The 20,536-nt window shown below is 38.4% G+C and overlaps 1 protein-coding gene across 7 annotated transcripts in view; it reads left to right on the forward strand.

The window, feature by feature from the left end:
* Positions 1-20,536, forward strand: part of ST3GAL3 (ST3 beta-galactoside alpha-2,3-sialyltransferase 3) — a 185,132-nt gene that overhangs the window by 44,015 nt on the left and 120,581 nt on the right. For all 7 annotated transcript variants that reach the window (XM_074151206.1, XM_074151209.1, XM_074151207.1 and 4 more), the window contains one exon: positions 4,102-4,144. In XM_074151206.1, the coding sequence (XP_074007307.1) occupies positions 4,102-4,144 (43 nt within the window). The remainder of the gene's footprint in view (positions 1-4,101; positions 4,145-20,536) is intronic.

The raw sequence follows: 20,536 nt of genomic DNA on the forward strand, positions 1-20,536 counted from the left end.
CAGTGAAATCATTTATGGGTAGTTTGAAAGGATAAAACCAGTGAGCCAAGTTAATTCCTGGATTGTTGATTTCTGATTAGTAGCATAAGGGGAAAATTTTACGCATTTGCTTGTATATAGTTATATTGGCTACAGATGCAAAATGCAATTTGAAAACTTGATAGATATTGTACACTGTGCTTTATGGCTTTTTGGGTGGTCTGTATGGAGTTTACAGACATTAGATGATGCATTTCTCACTTGCTGTCTGGTAGCTGGATTTCTGTTGGATACTTGGGAGAAATTACCATGCTAATGCCAGCATTGAATTTGGCACAGGATTTGCATCATTTATAGAAATTGCTATGCTTGGCTGTACTTCTGTTCATATAATCCTAATTATATGCTTTATTATGAAGTTGTTGTCAGTTATTAGATTCTTTCTCAATTCCAATCTTCCTGGAAATGTAGAAATGCGTTTTATTTCTGACATAAGAGGACCTCTTGTTCTTATGGGACATGATGAAACTTCATTTCTCATGTTCATTCTCTTCTGTACACTACTGTACCACAATGTCAGCTGAGATCTGTAGCTTCCTAGAACAAGTGAGTGTGTGGTCCTTAGATTGCCTTGCTCTCTTTTAATACTGTTGCTTTTATTCTTCATGGCCTTTCAGTCTATTAGGGGCTGAGAATGTAAAGCCTTGTTCAGATTCTTCCACGATGCTTTTAGTGGGTGCAAAGTAAGTTATTACCTTTACTTGTTTTTGGCTTAAAAAAAAAAAAAATGGAACAAACTTTCCCTTGGTCAAGGATGATTGGGTTAGAGAAAATCCTATTCCATACAGCCATGTAAATGCCTTGTCTGGAGGCTGGTTGGTCAGACATGGCGTGAGCTGGATTCAGACCTACCAACCTGGTTAGATCTGAAGTGAGTTCTCCAGAACAACACCTGTTGGTAGCTCTGCATTGTGCTTCAGTGCAGAGACCTCCTTATGGGGGGGCCTTCATGATGATGTTGGAAGAAGTTGCCCAGAGAAGTTGTGGATGCTCCATCCCTGGAGGTGTTCAAGTCCAGGCTGGATGGGGCTTTGAGCAATCTGGTCCAGTGGGAGGTGTCCCTGCCCATGGCAGGGGGGTTGGAACTCAATGATCTTTAAGGTCCCTTCCAATTCTGACCATTCTATGATTCTATGTTGGCAGAGGCCAACATCAAACCACAGTTAACACGGCCAGCTGGTCCCAGGTAGTTCTTGTTGAAGATGCTGGCATATTTCTGCCTTGTTCTCTATAGCTATTTTGTTCCATTTTCTCTAATAGTCTGGCACTTCTGTATCCCACTGCATGAAAAAGAGGAGAACAGTTTTTCTTTATCAGCTAGTTAACTTGGTGAGTAAGGGTGTAAACTAAGGTGATGGGAGGCGAAAGCAACCTGTTGGTTAGGAAACGGAGAGGTTCCATGAGTGCCAGGGCAGGCTCTTACAGCCAGTGTTTTCAAGGGAGGGAGGGGCAGGAGTGGGATTGCCCCTTGCTGTGGCAGTGAGCTGTGTGATCAGCTCAGTCCATCTCCTGTCATCACCATACCCTGACCATACTGTATTTTAGATTCAAGTTGTACTTGTCTTTGATTTAGTGGGTCTGTGTCTTATTTCATTTTAAATTAAATGCATAGCTCCAGACGAGGATTGCCTTTTCCTGCAGCTGGGCTGTATGCGTTTGGCTTTCTCCAGGTATTTGGGGTTTTATCTGTCTTTTGTGAATCCGGACCGCTTCCAGGCAGCATGTGGGCTGCGCTGTTGTGTGTCGCAGTGACTTTTGGCCCCCGTGTTCATAGTGATACAGCTAAATGATATTGAAAGTCTGGAACAAGACTCTGATTTTTGCTAAAAAGGAAGTGAACTTTGAATCTGTAGTTTAGAGGCTCCTAGTGTCTTCCTTGGGGGAGAAGCATGTGGTAGAGATTCATTTCCAAGCCAGTAGTAACGCTGTGACTTCCAGCAGTCCCGGTGAATGTGAGATGGCCCATGGTTTCTCTGCCTGGAGTAGTTTGCATGTTTCACAAGTCAGCGAGAGGAAGGAAAATCAAGAACACACCTGTGTTTCTAATTTGAAACCAGAAATGTAGTTTTGTTTTGCTATACTTCATACGTTTTTTTTGGAAAGTGCCTGTTGCAAGGTAGTTGACAGATATAATTTTACAAGATTACTTTATACCTCTCAATAATCGTCAGTGGACATCAAAAGTAATGACTTTAAACCTAGGGAAGGTGAAATGCATGTAAAAGAAGGTAAATATTATGAAACATTGCTATGGAGGTATGTCATCTGTGGCACTTAGCATTTAGTGTGTGTATGTTTTCTGGTCCTTTGGTTGCAAAGCTCTTGAAGTGCTGAGTTAATAGAAAGCCCAGGATGTTGTTGAAGTTATGAGGTGGTGTATCTTTTAGTGCATTTCCTCTTCTTGTATTTCCTGTTAGGAAGAAGGGAAAGTTAGCTCGAATGGAGTAAGATTGATGACAGATTGGTAGGTGGCTGTAGACGTTTTTTAAAAAAAACCAAAACAAAACAACGCAATAATAAAAAAAAAAAAATCTCTGTTGCTGTTTGCTCAGTATGGATGCTGGTTTTGGAAGGAGAAAGGGTTAATAAAAATTGAAGGCATATTTTTTTTCCCCAGAATGACTACCTTCCTATGCACGATCCTACATGCGGAGGAGGTAAGGTTGGACAGGAAATAATTTCTTGTAGGAGGAATAAACTGGGAAGTTATGAGGAAAGCAGCACGTTGGGGAAACGCAACTGTCAGTATGGGGAAGGTGGAGGAGAGATGCACAGGTGCATTTCGAACATCAAGTACAATGGGGATGGTGGGTGGCACACGGGTACTGGCAGAGAATGGATGGTATGTGCCAGTATCAAGTGCACACGTGTTCTGCAACTTCTCTTACCTAAGATATGTCAAACATAATTCTTCCCTTGGCTCAGGAATTAAATCTTAATGGGATTGAAATCGATGGCACAGTTTACACTGACCTATCTGGTGCAATTGTTTTGTCTTAGGTACGTGTTTAGGCTTTCCTGTTCTGCCGGTAAGTGACAGCATGAAAAGCTTGTGATCTTGTTGGGTAAACTTCTGCAGCAGAAATTCTCATGATGTTTCATAAAGGAAACTTCTCTGTTTCCACTGAGCTCTTTCTAAAAGTCTATGAGATATTCCCCCCCGCTCCTTGTTTCTTTTAATACATCCTAATGATCCTCCAGATGACTAAGCTCTGAAGGGATTATCTTCTCTGTATTGGTTTTTTTTTTTATTGTTTGGTAGTGAGACCCAGTGCTTCTCAGTGTGAGGAGGTCCCTAAGCTTAATGCAACGTAAGGATACTACACCTTTTAGGTTCTCTTGCATATCTCATGTGAATTCGAATGGTTTTAAATTTTGTATCAAGTATTTGATTTATGAGATCAAAATGTATTCAAAGATGCTGATTGCAAAGCTTAACATATACAGGAGTTACAGATGTTGAGTGACACCTTTGTTTCTGTAGCTGTTCTCTGTTTGTGGCGTAAACTGTGACTTTGCAGTTTCCTATTGAACAATATCACCTGAACTTGAAGCATTTTTGCCACCGTGAGGGACTTTCTCTTGAAGACAGACTGCTTGATTTATGGAGTTATGGGTTGGAATAGACAAGAACTCAAGAAAAATTTCCAAGCTCTGCCACATCAGGACCTGGGACAAGTGTTTGTCATACAGATTGCTGGCAAAATGATTTCTACTGCAAGCAGGAAAGCTTTGTGTATCACTGCATGTGTGATTTCAGTAGTCCTTTGTTTTTATGACTACAGATATCTTGGTTAATTCTAGTGATTTCTAAATTAATGATTACCCACATAGTCTCTTTAGTATTTCCTGGAAATTCAGAAATGTTAATTTGGGAAAACTTGAAGTAGCAATAATCTGTGATAACTGCTGCTAGCGACTGGAAATTACAATATTGCTATTTTTAGTTAGAAATAATTATTGCCCTTCCATAAGGACTTGCTGCTTTTTGATTTTGGTGCCTTTTGCAAAAGAGACACTTGCAGTTTTTATGATATTGTGTCCCTTGCTTTTGTTTTCCAGAATATGACAAACTGGGCTTTCTCCTGAACCTGGACTCAAAATTGTAAGTAGAACAGTAGGACTCTTCTTTGTTTCTGTAACGACACGTTTCTGTTGTAAGCACCTTTTATGTCAGCTGGGCAGTTGGCACACTGGAGTATACACTTCTACCTGGGACAGCCAAGTCCTGCAGCAACCTGGCAATTACAACTTCTTTCCTTACACTAGGCTTTGCTGGCCACTTGGATTGTGATTCACTGTCATTAATTCCTTAATGACTGATGAAGAGGCTATAAATGTCCACCTGAAGCCATGACTGTCAGTCTGCTCTAGATATCCTACTGTTAATCTTCCAAATGAGGAAAAATGTATTAAACATTTGAAAGCAAGAGGAGTGTTAATCTGCAATTTACTGGGATACTTAGAAGTTTATATTTCCTTTCCACTTATTTCTTTAAAAATGGATACTGGTATTTTTCTTTGTAAACTGGAGTGGAAAGAACCTCAATACAAGGCAGTGACCCATTGCTATGTCAGAAGAACAACAAAGTGCTCAAGGATGATACTCATCATGCTTTTTGCCATAAATCAGTCAAATTGAGACTGAACTACTTAACACTAGGGGTCACTAGTGACTCTGTTTCTGAAGTCAACAGCCTTGTGGAAATTTTGGTATTGGGAGCAAAAAACCTACTAAAAACCTTCAGCCTCTACTACTTAAAAAGGCGCTGAAGCAATCTAGTGGCTTTGAATGACTTGAGGATGCATGCCCTGTACAATGTATCATATTAATAGAAAAAACATTCTTAATGTTTAGAAAGTCTTGTTGTACTTACAGGGTGTAATATTAAAGTTTTGAGTTTAGTCTTGCTGAGCAGCTTGAGAGCTTCCATAATGAAATAAAAGCCTCATAAGTGTGTTGGGAACTGCTGTTCAGAGGAAATGAGACAGTCTCTAGGTAGGAGCTTCTTTTACAAAAGCAGCTGGGTACATAAACTCAACTATAGTAACTTACCTGGCAAAAAGGTGCTGTAGAAGAACGTGTATGAGAAGGAATTTGGAATTTTTAAAAAAATTTTATTTTTCCTAAAAGCTCTATATCTCATTCAGTGTGCAGAAAGGATGGTGTTTACTGCATAAATAGCTGCTCAAGGTTTCTTTCTGGTCTCATTTAATGTAACATCCTGGATTTTGTTGCAAGCTGCCTGGACCCCATGCTGGTTGTACAGTTACCAATTTTCTTTATTGAATTTTCTGTATTGGGGGATCCTTGTGATTTAGAGACAATAGTGTATGTACCTGTACAACACTGTGGGATGAGATGGTACATTGTCTTCCATTTATACATGTAGAAGTCAAAACAAAGAGATTAGTCCAAAATTGTGAAGTGGGTAAGTAACCTTTGAACGAACATCTTGGTGTTGGTAAGGGGAAAAAAAGGTTTTTAAGTAGTCTGAATTTTTGTGGGGCTTTTGTCCCCAGACTACTTTGAATATTTTGCAATGTCCAATTTATTGAACATGCCCATTGACTGTCCACACGCTTTTGGCACAGCAGCGTTGGATACTAGCCTGTGCTCTGTCCAAACCACCCACCCAAACCTTTCCCCCTTTTGTGTTTACTGTCCTTTTCTTTGTTGCTTTTAGCAAGTCCCGTTGAGTCTTCCTTCCCCTCAAGCATCCTTTTTTTCTCTTCTTTGCTGACTTGTCTACTTCAATTACAGCTCTGAAACATAGGTTGCTACTTTTTGTACTTTAGTATGAGACTAAGGGAAGTTTTTACCTACGGGAGGGCTTCAAAAACCCTAAAATTAAAACATTCCCATGATAAAAAATTTCCATTATTTTTGATTAAAGAAAGATATTTTTTTTTTTTGGCTACTTAAAAAAAATAATATTTATATAGCACCCTAAATGTGCATGTTTGCTTTTCAAAGCCATAAAGTTAGCTTTTGGAAAGGCTTGTAATAAAAGCAACGTGATTAAAATAAATATTATCAGTTAAGGAGCAAAGAAAGCAAGTACTGTACATAGGTGAAGTCACTTTTTTTTTTACTGTAATTTTCCATTGTTGGTTTTAGGTTGGGTTTTTTCCATTGTTGTTTGTTTGTTTATTTGTTTCTTCTGTGGAATTAAAGCTGTCCCTGCCTTGAGAATGGACCTGATGACCTGCAGAGTTCCCTTCCAGCCTCAATTATTCTATTCATTTATTTTTTTCAATAGCAGGGGATCCAGAAAAAAAATCTGAAAAAAACATACTAAATAAATTTTGAAAGAAAATGAGTGACAACCTTGAGGAAGTTGCTGCTGTTCCACAAGTTGACCATGTGTGGTCAGGGTACCAAATAACTTTTCGAAGTACACACTGAATTTGGTGGAACTTAGTGGTTAAAAATGCTTTCTGCAACTCAATCAAGGTCATACCATCTTAAAAGCACTTTCTGGTTAAAAAAAAATTTGCTTAAAAGTTGAAAGGGGTAATATGTTCTGCACTGATGACTTTATTGGCAGAAATAATTTAATTACATCTGTTGTGATATAATCGTTCTAGTGGAATTTTGCCATAGATCATAACTTCATAGGGTTCACTTAATTGACAGCATGTGAGTCTTGTGTGACGTGAAACACTTGGGGCAACAAGTAGTTTTGTCTCTTTTTTCTTTAATCTTTCATTTATTCAAAATCTGTTCCTGGCTGTGTTAGTTGATGTCATTTAAACTAATAACCTGGAAGAATAACATCTTTAACAAAGGTAGATCTGCATTAAAACTTAAGTGCTCTGACTTAATTTTCAAATGACATTACAGAGGAAAGTGCCATGAATAAATAGTAATGTGTCAATTTGTCTTTGCATTTCTAATTTTTTCATGTATTACTACTTTAGTGTCTTCTACCCTGTACATGTCCTGGGCATGTTATTCAGGTATAATACACTCTGTTGTTGTTACAGCAATGTAATGATTCTGTTCGCTGGTTCTCTTTGAGTTGACGGAACTGGTAACGAAACCAGATTTGTTCACTTCAGAAAGAAAATCTGTCAGAAGTACTTGAGAAGTGTCCTCTGTGGGAACTGTATGTCTGATATGTGCCTTGCTATAGCATTAGGGAGGCTGGTGTGGCCAGGAATCCCACCTGGAAGGGGATGGCCCATTTCAAAGTTACTGTACAGTTGCTTCGTGGAAATGAATGGTTCTGATCAAAAGTCCTGTTGCTCTGAGGCTGTCAGAAAGCAGAATATCAAGAAAGAAGATGCTTCCTTTCTGCTGCCTGTGCTTAGGCTAACTCTTCTTTGGAAAGTCTTTTAGCATTTAGAAAGCAGGATGGCATCCAGGTGGGGATTGTTAATGAAATACAGGATGAGTGGAAAGCTGAGGACATCTGTAGGCAACATCGTTTATGAATTAGTTGTTTCCTTAGTCAAAACAAGACCTAAGGCTCCTCAGGACCAGATTAGTGAAAAAGATCTGTTGCAAGAAGCGTTTCTGGTAGTTATGCTTGTACCAACCATAACATCATGACCAAAATTAGAATATCAAAACAAAATACGCACGAAGTACAGAAACAGGCCAGTTGTATCAGTTTCTCCGAGGTAAAGAGGTTTCCCAAGCAGTAGAGCCACATACCATTTTAAAACCTTTAAGAATAAAATCCAACTTTTATTGGGTGTTCAGAGAAAAGTACTTATACAAAAAATATGATACAATTCACAGGTCTTAATTCTTGGAGGGGCCAATAGTTCCTGAACAATTTAAGGCCATCAATCACATTAGTGACTCAGCCAATGGATTACTAGGTGCCACAAAATGCCAAGATTTGCAGTTGCTTTCTAACATCTCTGCTTGGCAAAGGGTTGCATACTTTTATTATTATTAAATATTTATATTGTAGTAGTTCTTTGAGGCTGGCCAGGTCCTAGAAACAAGAGCTTAATTCACTACAAATTCTGAATCATTCTCTGAGCAGAATCTGTTTGTATTGAATTACAGGAAAATTCTGTAAAAGGATCAGCATATAATCACGTAGTTAATTATAGACTGTATCTTAATGCATATTTAGTGGGCCCAGCTGAAGGTTGCGTGGTCATTTCTTATTCTGTCACTTACTACTCTGTGAATGCTTGGTTTAGTCACCTTAATGATTACTTTGAGTATGCCTTGGCATATTACAAGTGTAGGTTCACTTGTCTTGCAGGTGTGGAAAAACTCCTTTTTTGTAACAATTTGTGTGACTTGGGGACTCTTCCCTTGAGTTGTTGTCCTCATGCTTCTGTATCAGCTTTCCTTACTCTGCTGGCATGCCATTTACTCAGTGAGATGGAAGCCAGTGACTGCTACTTCTGTCCTCATTTCACACTCATCCTTCAAAAGCTATTTTCAAAGGTGCTTTAGCAGTTAGGTTGGTGATTTGATGCTTCTAAACAACAGCCAGAAAAAAAGCTTCCCTTGGGTGATGGTGGATCTTTTCACCTGCTGCCACAGTCAGCTCGAAACCTGAATTTTAAAATCTCAGCTGATGAATGATGGAGGAAGTGTCCCAGGGTTTCACTTTGACTGGTGAAGAACTACTCCCTCAAAGTTTTGCAAATGTTGTAAGATGTGCTGGAGCTTACTGGAATCATTCTTCACTTAATAATACCCACTATTTTTTTGTTTATGTGTTAACTTGAGAGACAAAGTTAATTTTTTTTTTTTTTTTTTAGAGATAGAAACAGGCAAAAAAAAAATTGCTACCCCTCTCAATTAGAAAAAATGACTGTGAGATCAGTATGGTTGACCACAATAACGTAATAGTAAAATAGTTAATATATTGTATTTATAATATATGGTATAAATTTTATATTGTGTACTTTGGAAACTTTTAGGCAGTACTTTATTAAAAATGGGAATATTTTTTCCAGTGGGCTCTGTGCTTTGCTAAACATTCTGTGACACTGTGTATTTGCATGGTTTTCCAATATTATAGGGTAGATATGGAAGGTGCAGCAAAGATATTTTTTTTTGAATATACATAATAATGTCAAACTTTGCTTTAAAAAGAAGAGACAAAAGAAATTGAGTCTTTGGTGGGGAGGGAGGAGGGGAGGGCCAGAAATAACCTTCACCCTGCAAACTCAAAAGAAACTTGATCTATACTTTGAAAAGACCATAAAAATGGAGGGAGTTTGGCCTAGGGAAACACACAGATTGGGTTACTTCTGTTTGTTGAAATTTCTTTACTTCAGAGCTTTAATAATGAAGAACTGAAACAGAGCCCCTTCCCCTCATTTTGTTTCTAGGGTGGGAGGCTGCTTTGAAACTGTTTGTGTCTATGTGTGGTACTTTGCCATTAAGCACTGTAAAAATAAGCAATAAACGTGTTGGAATGCTGGACTTTCCCTGAGCCTGCTGCTGTGGGATTTCTTTGTGCCCTGTTTTCCTTTGCATTTGTCTTTTTGTATTCCTGCAATCCTGAGGGGGAAAAATAAAAGAAGTGAGAAGTCCTAATCATCACCTGCCCTGCCCAGGCAGGGTAAAGAGAGTGTCTCAGGGGCTAAATGGGGGGATTCTGACCATCACAAGCAAGAGTGTCTTGATGCTTTTTCTGAAAGGTTATTTCAAGGCTTAGCATACTTTATGACATTAGTATTTTCCTGTCAGTTGGTTATTTATTTCTCTTTCATTTCAGGTTTTTCTTTGACTTTGAATTAGTGTCCTTCTACCTAATCTCACCCAATCTGTACTAATTGTTTGAGCACTTCAAATATTTAAGAAAACGAACCCTAGCTATTCACAGCGGTTCAATTACCAGGCTGTTTGTTGTTCATCCATCAAACCTCCCACTTTGGGTGGGATGTAACTGCCATCCTTGGTTTTTTTTTGTTTTGCTCTTCTTAGCTCATTTCAGTCTTTTTCAGTTTTGATCCTTTGGAATTCTTGTAAGGATTTCTCACATGAGTCTCAGTTATCAAACTTTGGGATTCCTGTGTTAGACGCAACCTCAGTCGATGAAGAAGAAAAACGCTGTAGAACTCAGAATCACTGACTACTTAGATAGAACTGATTCATTACTTGATTTAAGTGCAAACAAAGTAAAAAAATTATGCTTGGTGCTTCTAAAAGGGCCACTTTCCTGAAGCTGGAAGTAATTATGAACCAATCCATATGGGAAAAGAATGCAAAGCAAAAAATATGAATGGCTGGGCATTGTTTAGAGCACTTTTATACTGTTTGTCCCAACAAGTTCAGTTTCATAAGAAAGAAATGTTTATGGAAAAGCAGTTTTACTGAGAGTATAAGGGAAAACAGTGATAATGTATTTATAGAAAAGGTAGAAAAGGCTGTAAATACGTGGAGTTTTGTTCTGTTTGGATGAGGTAAAAAAAAAAAAAATTGCTTTCCTTAATATCAACAAGAAAAATTCAAGTAGCAGATACCTAAGTTTATGTGCTTTAGAATTGGTATGTCTGGACAACATTCTTGCAAGAATTTCTAAAGAAGTAGCTGCTAGAGATATTAATAAATCTTCAGACACTAGGGGTGCTCCATATTCTTGGCAGAGAGTTCATGTACAAATATTTTAAAAGAAAAAAAGGAATGACTCATAAGCTTTTCCAACCCGTTTTGGATTCTGAGCACAATAACACAATGGCAAATATGAGTTTCCACCAAAAAAAAAATACATATAGTTCCAATTAGTGTACATATTAACTAGGAAACACTTTGTTAGATAGGCTGCTGCTTCAAGTGAATGTCTGTGAAGGTGCCTGGTATGTGCGAGATGGATTTCTTTCTTTCTTTGTATGTTCCTCTTAGGACAGGGTTTACACATTTTGTGCTCTCTTAACCAGCCAGACTAGTTGTATAAAAACTGGGAAATCTATAAAGAAAAGGCTCAGTTCTTTTTTCCCCTCCATATCTGTAAGGTGGAACACTTAGTTTGCATGTAGTTCTTCACCACAGTAGCATTAACCTTATTAAATGTATGTATGTTTGTTTTCCTGATGTGGATATGGTTGCAACTAGTTAACTTTACAAGTTTCTATTAACTGTTTTTTGAGAAAAAAATTTTACAGTTGTTGCATTCACAGAAGGCTAAATTTACTTTAGTAACAGAACCCAATTCACAGATTATCTATAAGCTCATAAACGACATGGGGCCCTCCTCCTGCTTTGCCCTCTGGAGAAGAGCATATGAAAAGCCACACTTCATGTTCTTCCTTCAGAAAACTGTTCTAAAACTGAGAGATAAATTACTTCACTAGTGCATAAGCTGCCCAAAATTAAGCTTGGTAAGTTTCTAGTTACTGAATATCCTCCTACAAAGACCTTCTTGCTCTCTGTATAACTTAAGAAAATTGAAGGGATTGGGCTATCTAAGCATTGGTCATTCCCAGAATTTCAGTTAAAGAGGTTAGAAATACTGCATTAAGACCATTAAAGGAATTAGTCCCATTCTAATTGGCTATACAGTTTTTCTACAAGGACTGGACGTTCTGTGGGATCATGTGTTTTGGTATCTCTTCTGCACCTGCCTGCCTTGACACAGATCCCTTCTTGCAGGTCAGCAGCGTTCCACCTCCAAAGAGAAATGTACTTCCTTTTTGTTTCCCCTTGGAAATGTTTTAGGGAATCCTCATCTGATGGTTGAATGGAAATAAAGTGTATTCCAGCAAGGGAGTGTTACACTGTTCATCAAGCCTGCTCTGAACCATGTCACTTACTCTGAAGAGCATTCCTGCAATTGTATCTAGACACAGCTTAGTTGTCAGCTCCTAATTTATATTTTTCTGTAGCTGGTTGTGAGGAGACTTTGTAAATGGGGTGCATGGGAACAAACAGCTTACTTCACTCAGCCTGCCTCTAAATTTGTCTTCTGCATTGTTGTAATGTGACCAGAGACATCAAAGTGTTGCTGTTTGTGTGTGCTAAGAATGCCATACATAATGCCATACAGGATGGTGATCTGCTAGGTAGTGACATGCTGTGAAACCATGATCATTAGCTTTCTGCAGAGATGATAGGCTAGAGGAACTCTAGGTGAGAGAGACTGAAGGAACCCTGTTAAATATAATCCGGAGGTGTGTTTTATTTCACTTGTTCCCAGTCTTATGACCAGAAACCTGACAGTAAGTCTTGCTTAGTTAAAATCTCTTTATTTTACTGTCTGAAGTTGTTCTAGGACTGGAGGACAAGGTAGGTTTTGATTAGGTTGATAAACTTAGAATATGCTTTTTCCTTGAGGAAGCATGACGTTTCTGCTAGCATTCTTGACAAATCAGCACTGAAGAAGTAGTCTAAAGGACTCCAGACCTGACAAGGGCATATTGGTGGGAGAGCTGGTGGTGTGTGATGCCCATTGCAATGAACCAAATGTGATGAAGGCTACTTTGCAGCAGAAGGGTAACTTACTGCTGCCTCTGATGTGCCATGTCGGGGAGGGAGTTGTGTAGCAGTGGTTGTTGTAAGATGTTTTTGAGGATATGGATGTTTAATTGAATTGTGAGGCCCAGATGAAGTTTTCTGTAATTGCTTTTGAGAAAACCAAATAAATTAATTCTTATGAAATACTTTACATTATACAGAAGCCCATGTGATTCTTTCTCAGCTCACAGCAGAAATGAAACCAGGCAGAAACGCCACTCCTGACACAAGCTGCAGCCCCAGTCCTGCTCTCAGCAATGAGAATCAGGACCACAAAGGAAGGGATGGAAAGCTGACAGAACATGTATGTGCTGTTTCTTTCTTGTCTGCCATGCAATCTGTTCCGGCTCGTTAAAGAAGGATAAACTGAAGAGCCAACTAACAAAATGTTTTTGATTTGCATATTGAACATGTTTGGGTACTTCTGTTTTATTTCAGACCGTTCAATTCCTACTTAGAAATATCTTACCTCTCGCTCTTGAAAAAGGCAGATCTTGAAGACCTGAAAAATGTGAGCAGTGTCCTATACAGCTGCAAAATGTTGAGTGCCTTCCTCCTGCTCCTTTTCATCCTCTTTTAGTGACCCTTTTTTACATCATTGAAGGCAGAAATCCCCGAAGGTGGTTGTGTCACTTGACTGAGTCAGGGCCTCTGATCTGTACAGGATTCAAAGCTGTATTTTATCATCATGGAGCTCAGGCTCAGATGATTTTGTGAAGTATTGCTATTTTGATGAATTAACAAGGAGGAGAGGATAGGGTTTGTCCTGTTGAAAAGTGAAAACTATTTCAACACTCAGCCTTGGAGCTCTCCTTCAGCCTGTGCAAGAAACATCTTAGAAACCCACTTCTCTCTCTTTCAGAGAGCCGTGAATAACCTCCTTCTGATGTAGGACTGATGTTCAGTGAAATTAGGGGTGATATAAGATGAATGGAGGTCTGATTAATTGGGCTGTTCACAGTTCTTTGAGACAAACTTTATTCTGTTCTCTGACTCATCGTGGTTACATATGGCAGTTTGGATGTTGGTTGGATGGCCTTTTCAGACAAGCAGCTGTTCTTTGAAGTGGAAAAAAAATAAGTTATCTTAGCAGAAGAGCATTCACTAGAACAATGTATGGAGTAAACAGGAGAGTTTTTTAATCTGGGTGGCTCTGCAGCTGTTCTTACTGTTAAGAGTTCCGGCTATTCTTAACTATTTACCCTAAAGCAGTTTGGAATTTTTTAGTTTCGTGAGGGCACGTTTAGTCATAGTATCTGCAAAGGTTCTTTCAGGTCAGGATTATGTTCTGTATTTACAGCGAGGTTTCTGGAGGAAACATTTTCTTCCCAATATGTAGCCTTCCTCTTCTTAGGACATCAGTGTGGTACTTACTACATTAGTTGATGTCTGCTTGAATTCAGGACATCTGTCTCTAATATAGGTTAGTGAAGACAGCTTTTTTTGGACTACTACTTCAGAAAGAAGACAGAAAAATTCAGAGCCTCATGACTATATACAGCATTTTGTAAAACTACTGTTAAACCACATTCCCCAATTGTGAGGTCATCTCTACGTACCATCTAAAGCAATTTATTCACTGACCAGTGGTTTTTTCCTCTCAGTTTCAGTCCAGCCCAGGAAAAAAAAAAAAAAAAGCCCTTGCCATTTCCGTAGTCATTTTCTTCTTTGGTTAAGAGGAGTTCAGTTGCTATTCCTTCCCAGGCTGTCCAGATCTTCCAAAGAAAAGTTTAAAGGACAACCTTTATCACCCTTACCCCTGCAAAGTTACCAAAGAAACTGAAAAGGGAGGGTATTGTGCACTGTTCTTGTTAAAGATATGCTATCAGGTAGCTGAGAGACATTTTTCAAAGTGGGATTTATTCCCCTAAGGCTTGTTCTCTGCCAGTTGCCTGTGCAATAGATCTGCTACTGCAACAGAAAGGGTTGAACTTCCTTTGTGGGAGTATGGACCTGCCCCAATGTCTTGTCTCAGAGTGCTCCCTAGAATTGTTTAGAGAAGGAGAAAAACACACCAGTGAGAAGTGATCCTTGCTCCAGTGTTGCTCTCCGGCTTCCGAGGAGAGGAAGCTTTGGTTTTCCTGAGTTGGGGCTGCTGTTAGACCTCTTAATGGCTTTTGATCCCATCTCTACATCTGGTTTCTATAACATGCTGATGTAAAGAAATCTACCAATTACCTGCATGTTATATGAAAGAAGTGCTTCCTTATGTCAGTGTTTCACTGTCTTTAGGATAATTTTGGTTGATGTTCCTGTGATATGGGAAATAGTGAATAATAAATCAATGTTGATGTTTTCAATAGCATTCTTCTGTGCCAGTGGGCGCTCACATATAGCTAAACACTGTGAGTTTCTCTGAAATGAAGTGTTCCATAGCCTGGCTGCGTACTGCAATGAAATGAACTACTTTTCTCAGAAGGAAGATTTGGTGATTAAAACCTTAGTGTAACTGCTTTTCTCATTTGACATTTAACATTGCTAAGCAGTGGATTTTGACATTCAAGTCTACTGAACTCTAATATCCACAGGTATAAAACTGTAATTTTGGCTATGATGCTTTTTAGTTCATATTTCTTTTCCCAGAGCTGTAGCCTTTGGGGCAGTATCTTTGTTTTCAGAGGTACCGATTCCTACTAGTCCGAGTAGGGGATTTCTGGATTCTAATTGGATTGAATTATTTATTCTCATGTCTTTAGCGCTTGTTTGTCTCTCCTGGACTGACACTGCTGGATTCATTATACTACAAATAGAAGAAGAGTGTTCCTGATCCAAAGAAAGCATTGCCCGTTCGTAGATGTAACAGATGAGGGTTGGTGATGAAGACTTAAGGGTTACAGCAACAAAATTATGACATTTCAATTTATCTTCTCACATTCCTTCATTTGGCCAAAAATGGGTGTGATAGGTGAGCGTTTTATTTCCCATCAGGCTTTTAATTGACTCCTTTTTATGGCCATTGTGCTAACAGTTTTGAGAGGTATTTAAATAGAGAATCACAGCACCTATATTTTTGCAAGTTTTGAGAATTACATGTTCTGATATTAGGAAGCATTATAATTTCTCACTTTGGGGAAATAGAGTTTATTTAGACAGTTCTTTCAGAAAACACTTCAGGTAGGAATCCCAATTGACTGCTGAGAGAGTTTTTATTGATTACTAGGTGAGTCCTAATACATCCCATCTCCAAGTAAGTGACTATCCTCTATTAGGATACCCTTGTCTCTTATCTGTAAAACCAGAATGATGATACTACTACTGGAAAGGATGGAAACAAGTAATTTTGTATCTATGGAAATGAGAATAGATAAAAGTCCAATAACATACATACAGGAGTTATGTTGATTATCATCAAGTTACAAGTTTCTTTGTCCAAAGATTAATAAATAGTCAAAAACTCAGGGAGCAGTCATCTCTATATATTTTTTTTCTTTCTTTGGTAAACAGCTGCCTTCTGTGAAAATAAAATTTCAGTATTTCATGCTTTTTGTTTAGTCTAACAATTGGTATTTCAGCCAGTTGTTTTCTTCTTTTTCTGTTTCTTTAAAGACACAAGCAAACCACCTCTCAAATGGACTGTTTTCTTTGCTCCTTATCTGTGTCTATTTGAACACAATTCTGCTTTTTCTCTGTGGTACTAGTCTTAAAGGTAAGATGTAACAAACTTTAAAAAAAGGGGAAAGCTTATAAAAACCAAAGGAGATCAGGGATATTACTCAATTCTTGGAGGAGTATGCAGCATGTGGTCACATACAAAATATGCCATGGACTTTTCTTGGATTTTTAATCTGCATCCTTTAAATCTGGTTTTATAAATTCAGCATTTAGTTTCTTTATTTACTTATTTAAAATAAACAAACAAAAACTTTCTAGCTTGAAAACTTCTCATTTTGTCCACAAGGATCCAACACTTTTTTTAGGAGTTGATAGAAGGTTGTTGATTAAGAAGCTCCAGGGAGGGTTGTTGGATTCTGTGAACTATAAGAGATGGTACAATGATGTAGTCCTTTCTAATAGAGAAATCACTTATAGCTGTATTTCTTAAGATGTTTATGTATTTAGCACTACCAAGACTAATCTGAAATTCCTTCTTCTGCGTAGTGATCTAATTCCTAGTATTTCAAAGACCTGGAATGGAATTCAGTAAGGAAGTAGGATCCTTGTGCCTTTTTTGTGGATGGAAGCCTCTTCAGTGTGTTTGTGCAAAGATGGCATTTCACAAAGGGGGAATGACACTGGCAGCGTGTTAAGGGTCTTCAGCTGTCAGCATGCATTTCCCAAAGGGTGGCATTGACTCACATCATATCTTTGTTCAGGGCTATGGAGGTGGCTTTTGGTGCAATGCCTTTAAAACTTTGTTTTCCTAAGCCAGTTTAATGTAACCTAATATTCTTCAGCTGGTGTTCTTGAGTAGTCCAAATAAATAATTAAAAGTATGTGTTGATAATCTTCACTGTTAAGAAATTAATTTTATGAGAAGCTACAATTCTTGGGGGTGAAGCAGAACAGGACATTTTTTTAGCGTGCATCATATTTTTTTAGAAAGGGATTTAGACCATCTCTTCTCATATGTGGTCATACAACCTCCTTGAGGAATTTGCTTACATACTGAAATAACATTTGAAAATATTTACATCTATTTAGCTGGCTATAGTGTGATAGATGCATTTCCTGTCCCTTCCAGTGTAAGCATTCTGCTTTTCCTCTTCTTTCTATCTCCTCATTCCTTTCTCTTGTTTGTTTAGTTTTTCCTCAGCTGGAGCTAGAAAAATAGCAGATATCACATGATCAGGCTGTGTAATTATTTGAACCAAAGTTTGGAAATTTCTAACAAAGCTGTAATCGGAGTTCCTTAAACTTCTGTCTCAGTGTTTCCAAACTCACGCTCCACTCCTGTTGAACATGGAGCTCCAGCCACCTACCAAGAGGAGGGTTCATCAGCTCATCTTGTTTCCATAGTGTCTTGCACTCAAGGAGATTCTGCCTGTTCAAAATGACATGATGATCATGACTCTACTTATAAAGGCAGATATGGAAATAACATTTTTTTTTTTCAGTCCCTTGCTGTTACTGGTGTATGGGAATTGGCTGCTCTATAGGTGAAAGCTGCTGCTGCTGTTAATGACTTCTCTTTCTCTCTGACTCAATAGCAGTAACTGAAAGAGGGTAAAAGAGCTGCATCGCTAGACCTGCCAAAGGTGTCCTCCCATGCCTTTAAGTGAACTGGTAGTATTTGCTGTGAGGCTGACAGTCTGTGTTGAAGGGAAGACTTGATGGGGCGCTTCCTTCCTCATCCATCTCTTTAATAGAAGCCCTTGCCAGTGGGGAAGGGAGGACTGGTTTATTGTTTTGTTTCAGGGTTTTTCCCCCTCAAATGGGATTTGTTGTTTTACAAGCTTATGAGGTATTATGAAAAAACATATTGAGGTCTGGAAGCTGTATATTTATTAGGCTATAAGTGACAAATACCATTCAAAGATCTGTAATCCTTTGATAGTAACTAAAATAAATGTACACCCTAGCCACTCCGTTTGTGTCTTCATTAGTGTCTTGTTTGGAGAAGTCCTGCAATTTTGAAGCAAATCCCATAATTGTTTCTTACTGTATGCTGATTGAGTTCACAAACTGGTTTTGAAATGTAGCCCTGGACTGGGCCTGGAAGAAAAACTGAAGCTTTATTCCAAGACTCTAGAAAATATAACAATATTTAATTGGCGACGTAGGAGTCCAAACTAAAACTTGGCCTTTTGGCCATGTATATCTATGTATGTGATGGATAGAGCTGGCCCAGGGAATCTGACTCGAGTCCTGCCTAAAATAAAATGTCCTGAATCTCCCATGGTGTAAATATGGGGTCTCGGCATTAACTGCTTTGATTTAGTGATCTGCCCTTTTTTCGTCTGCCAAATTACTTGGTGATATTATTTCATTGGTACTTCATAATAACCACTATGTTTTACGTGCCTTTCATTTTGTGTTCTCATCACGTCTCCTATTCATTCTTCAGGTATCATGACATACACTTTGTAGAGCTGCTGTATAGGTAGGACTTAATTTATTTTGGACCAAAGAGAAAGAAACCCAAAGGCAAAGGGTCAATCTAGAGAGCACGTTGTCAAAGAACTCCTTTTCCTTGTTTCAGAAATGTGTCAGTGTATTTTGTGTGCGAGAGTAACAGCAAGATGAATCAGTCCTCAAATAAGATTATCTCAAGCAGATGAAGTTTTTCAATTTTTATAATCTGCAATTTAGATTCCATGTGGAAGCTAAAGCAGCAAAATCTGTCTCTTAAAGTAGTTTTTGTAATATTCAATTACAAGAGCTTAGTTGTATGCATATTTTTTTTCTAGTAGTCCAAATACTTGAGTTTGTATTACTAATTTCTTTTCTTAAATGGATTTAGATTCCAGTCCTATGCGGATGACATGCTGTCCCTGATCAAGACATGATGAAGGAATTAACCATGGTGACGTTTTCATATTTGAGATTAAAAGAAGACACACATCTGCCAAATGCAAGCAGAAGGAAAAATCTTGTTACTTTTTCTAAATCCTCTGAAAGCAGCTGGATTTTTAACTTATCCAAATTGTGAAATTTTTTTAAGATGGATGTCCACATAAAAGTGTAGAGAAGCACAGAAAATTGTAAGAATTCAGGATGTGTGCTAGTCTCATAGGAGAAAAATCAGGAGGAAAAAAAAAAGGAAGAGCGCATTTTCTTTTTGGTGGAATAAGCCAATTACTTCCCTTTAACTTCACCCTCATGCAGGCACTTGTATAAAAACTGCAGATGTTTAGAGTTACTATGAATTGTTTCCCTCAATTATTCTGAATAAATTTATTAACTTACTGGGTTTTCCCTGCACAAAATCTGAGTAAAATTAAAGGGTTCACAGTGTCATCTAATTGTATCCTTTCTGCTGTCTCCACTAGCTCTTTAGCTGCCTCAACCCAACTGATGCTTTCACTGTAACTGGGAGCGTGAGGGTCAGTGGCTGGAGTGGATGTGCTTGGACCTGGAAGATGTAGAGGAGATTTGCACCTTTGTGCTGTAACAGTCATGATAGCCCTGGCTGGCTTATCACAACAGCCTTCCGTGTGATCCCTGGATTCCATGCACAGTGATGCAGCTAGTGAGATGAAGCTATTTACTAGTAAAGCCCTAAGAAAGTAATATTGTTTGGTTTGCTGCATAGTTCTTGACCTATCTGTTGTAAGCAGCGTTCAGGATTATTAAACGAGAATCAAACATACGCTCTTGTAATGCCGTGCACCGTGCTTTGGTAATTTGTCAGGCAGCCTTTGCAGAATGTACTTTCAGTAACAGTACTTCTTCCATTTGGAAATAAGAAACATAATCAAAGAAGTAGCAATACATGCAGCAGTGTAATAAGTATGCTGTCATCAGATATAGAAGAGGTGCTTATTCATAAACTTTTTCTCTGTACTTTTTTGTTACAGAACTGCGTACCTACTAACAGCTGTGATTTTACAAAGCTGGATTTGTTTGAAAAATTTATAGTTCTCTGTGGGATGCTTCATGTAGAATGTTTTGCAGTCTGATTTATGGAACAGCAAGCTCTCTGAGAACTGTGAATCTTGCAGGAAAAAAAAAAAACCACACCAGAAAACAATTTTATGTATCTGAAATTGTTAGCTTGAATAGCTTGATGAAGTAGCAGGATGGTAGACAGTGGGGCTGTATCCAGCCTAGACGTTTTGCTTTGAGTTGCACCTAATGTAGGCTTAATGTTATGAGCGTGCTCACAATGACACCATGTAATGTGTAATCCAAAGAAATCGAACAAATAAAATGTATCCTCAGATGGATCTGAAATGTCGAGTGCCCGTTTCTAGTTTTCTGTAGCCTGCTGGCTCAATATGTGGCTAGGAGAAAGGAGATGAGCAAATGTTGAATGATAGGAGGTGGCAGCTACAATTGGCTTACGAGAATTGTTCTGCCTCTGGCACTCTGGATCATGAACTTCATCACATCCAAGAAATCTTCACAGCTCAGCCCCTCGGGCTTTAGCAGCTCTGAATATCTTTGTGGGTTTCATAA

Source organism: Numenius arquata, chromosome 8 (assembly GCF_964106895.1).
Source record: "Numenius arquata chromosome 8, bNumArq3.hap1.1, whole genome shotgun sequence".
NCBI classification, from domain to species: domain Eukaryota; kingdom Metazoa; phylum Chordata; class Aves; order Charadriiformes; family Scolopacidae; genus Numenius; species Numenius arquata.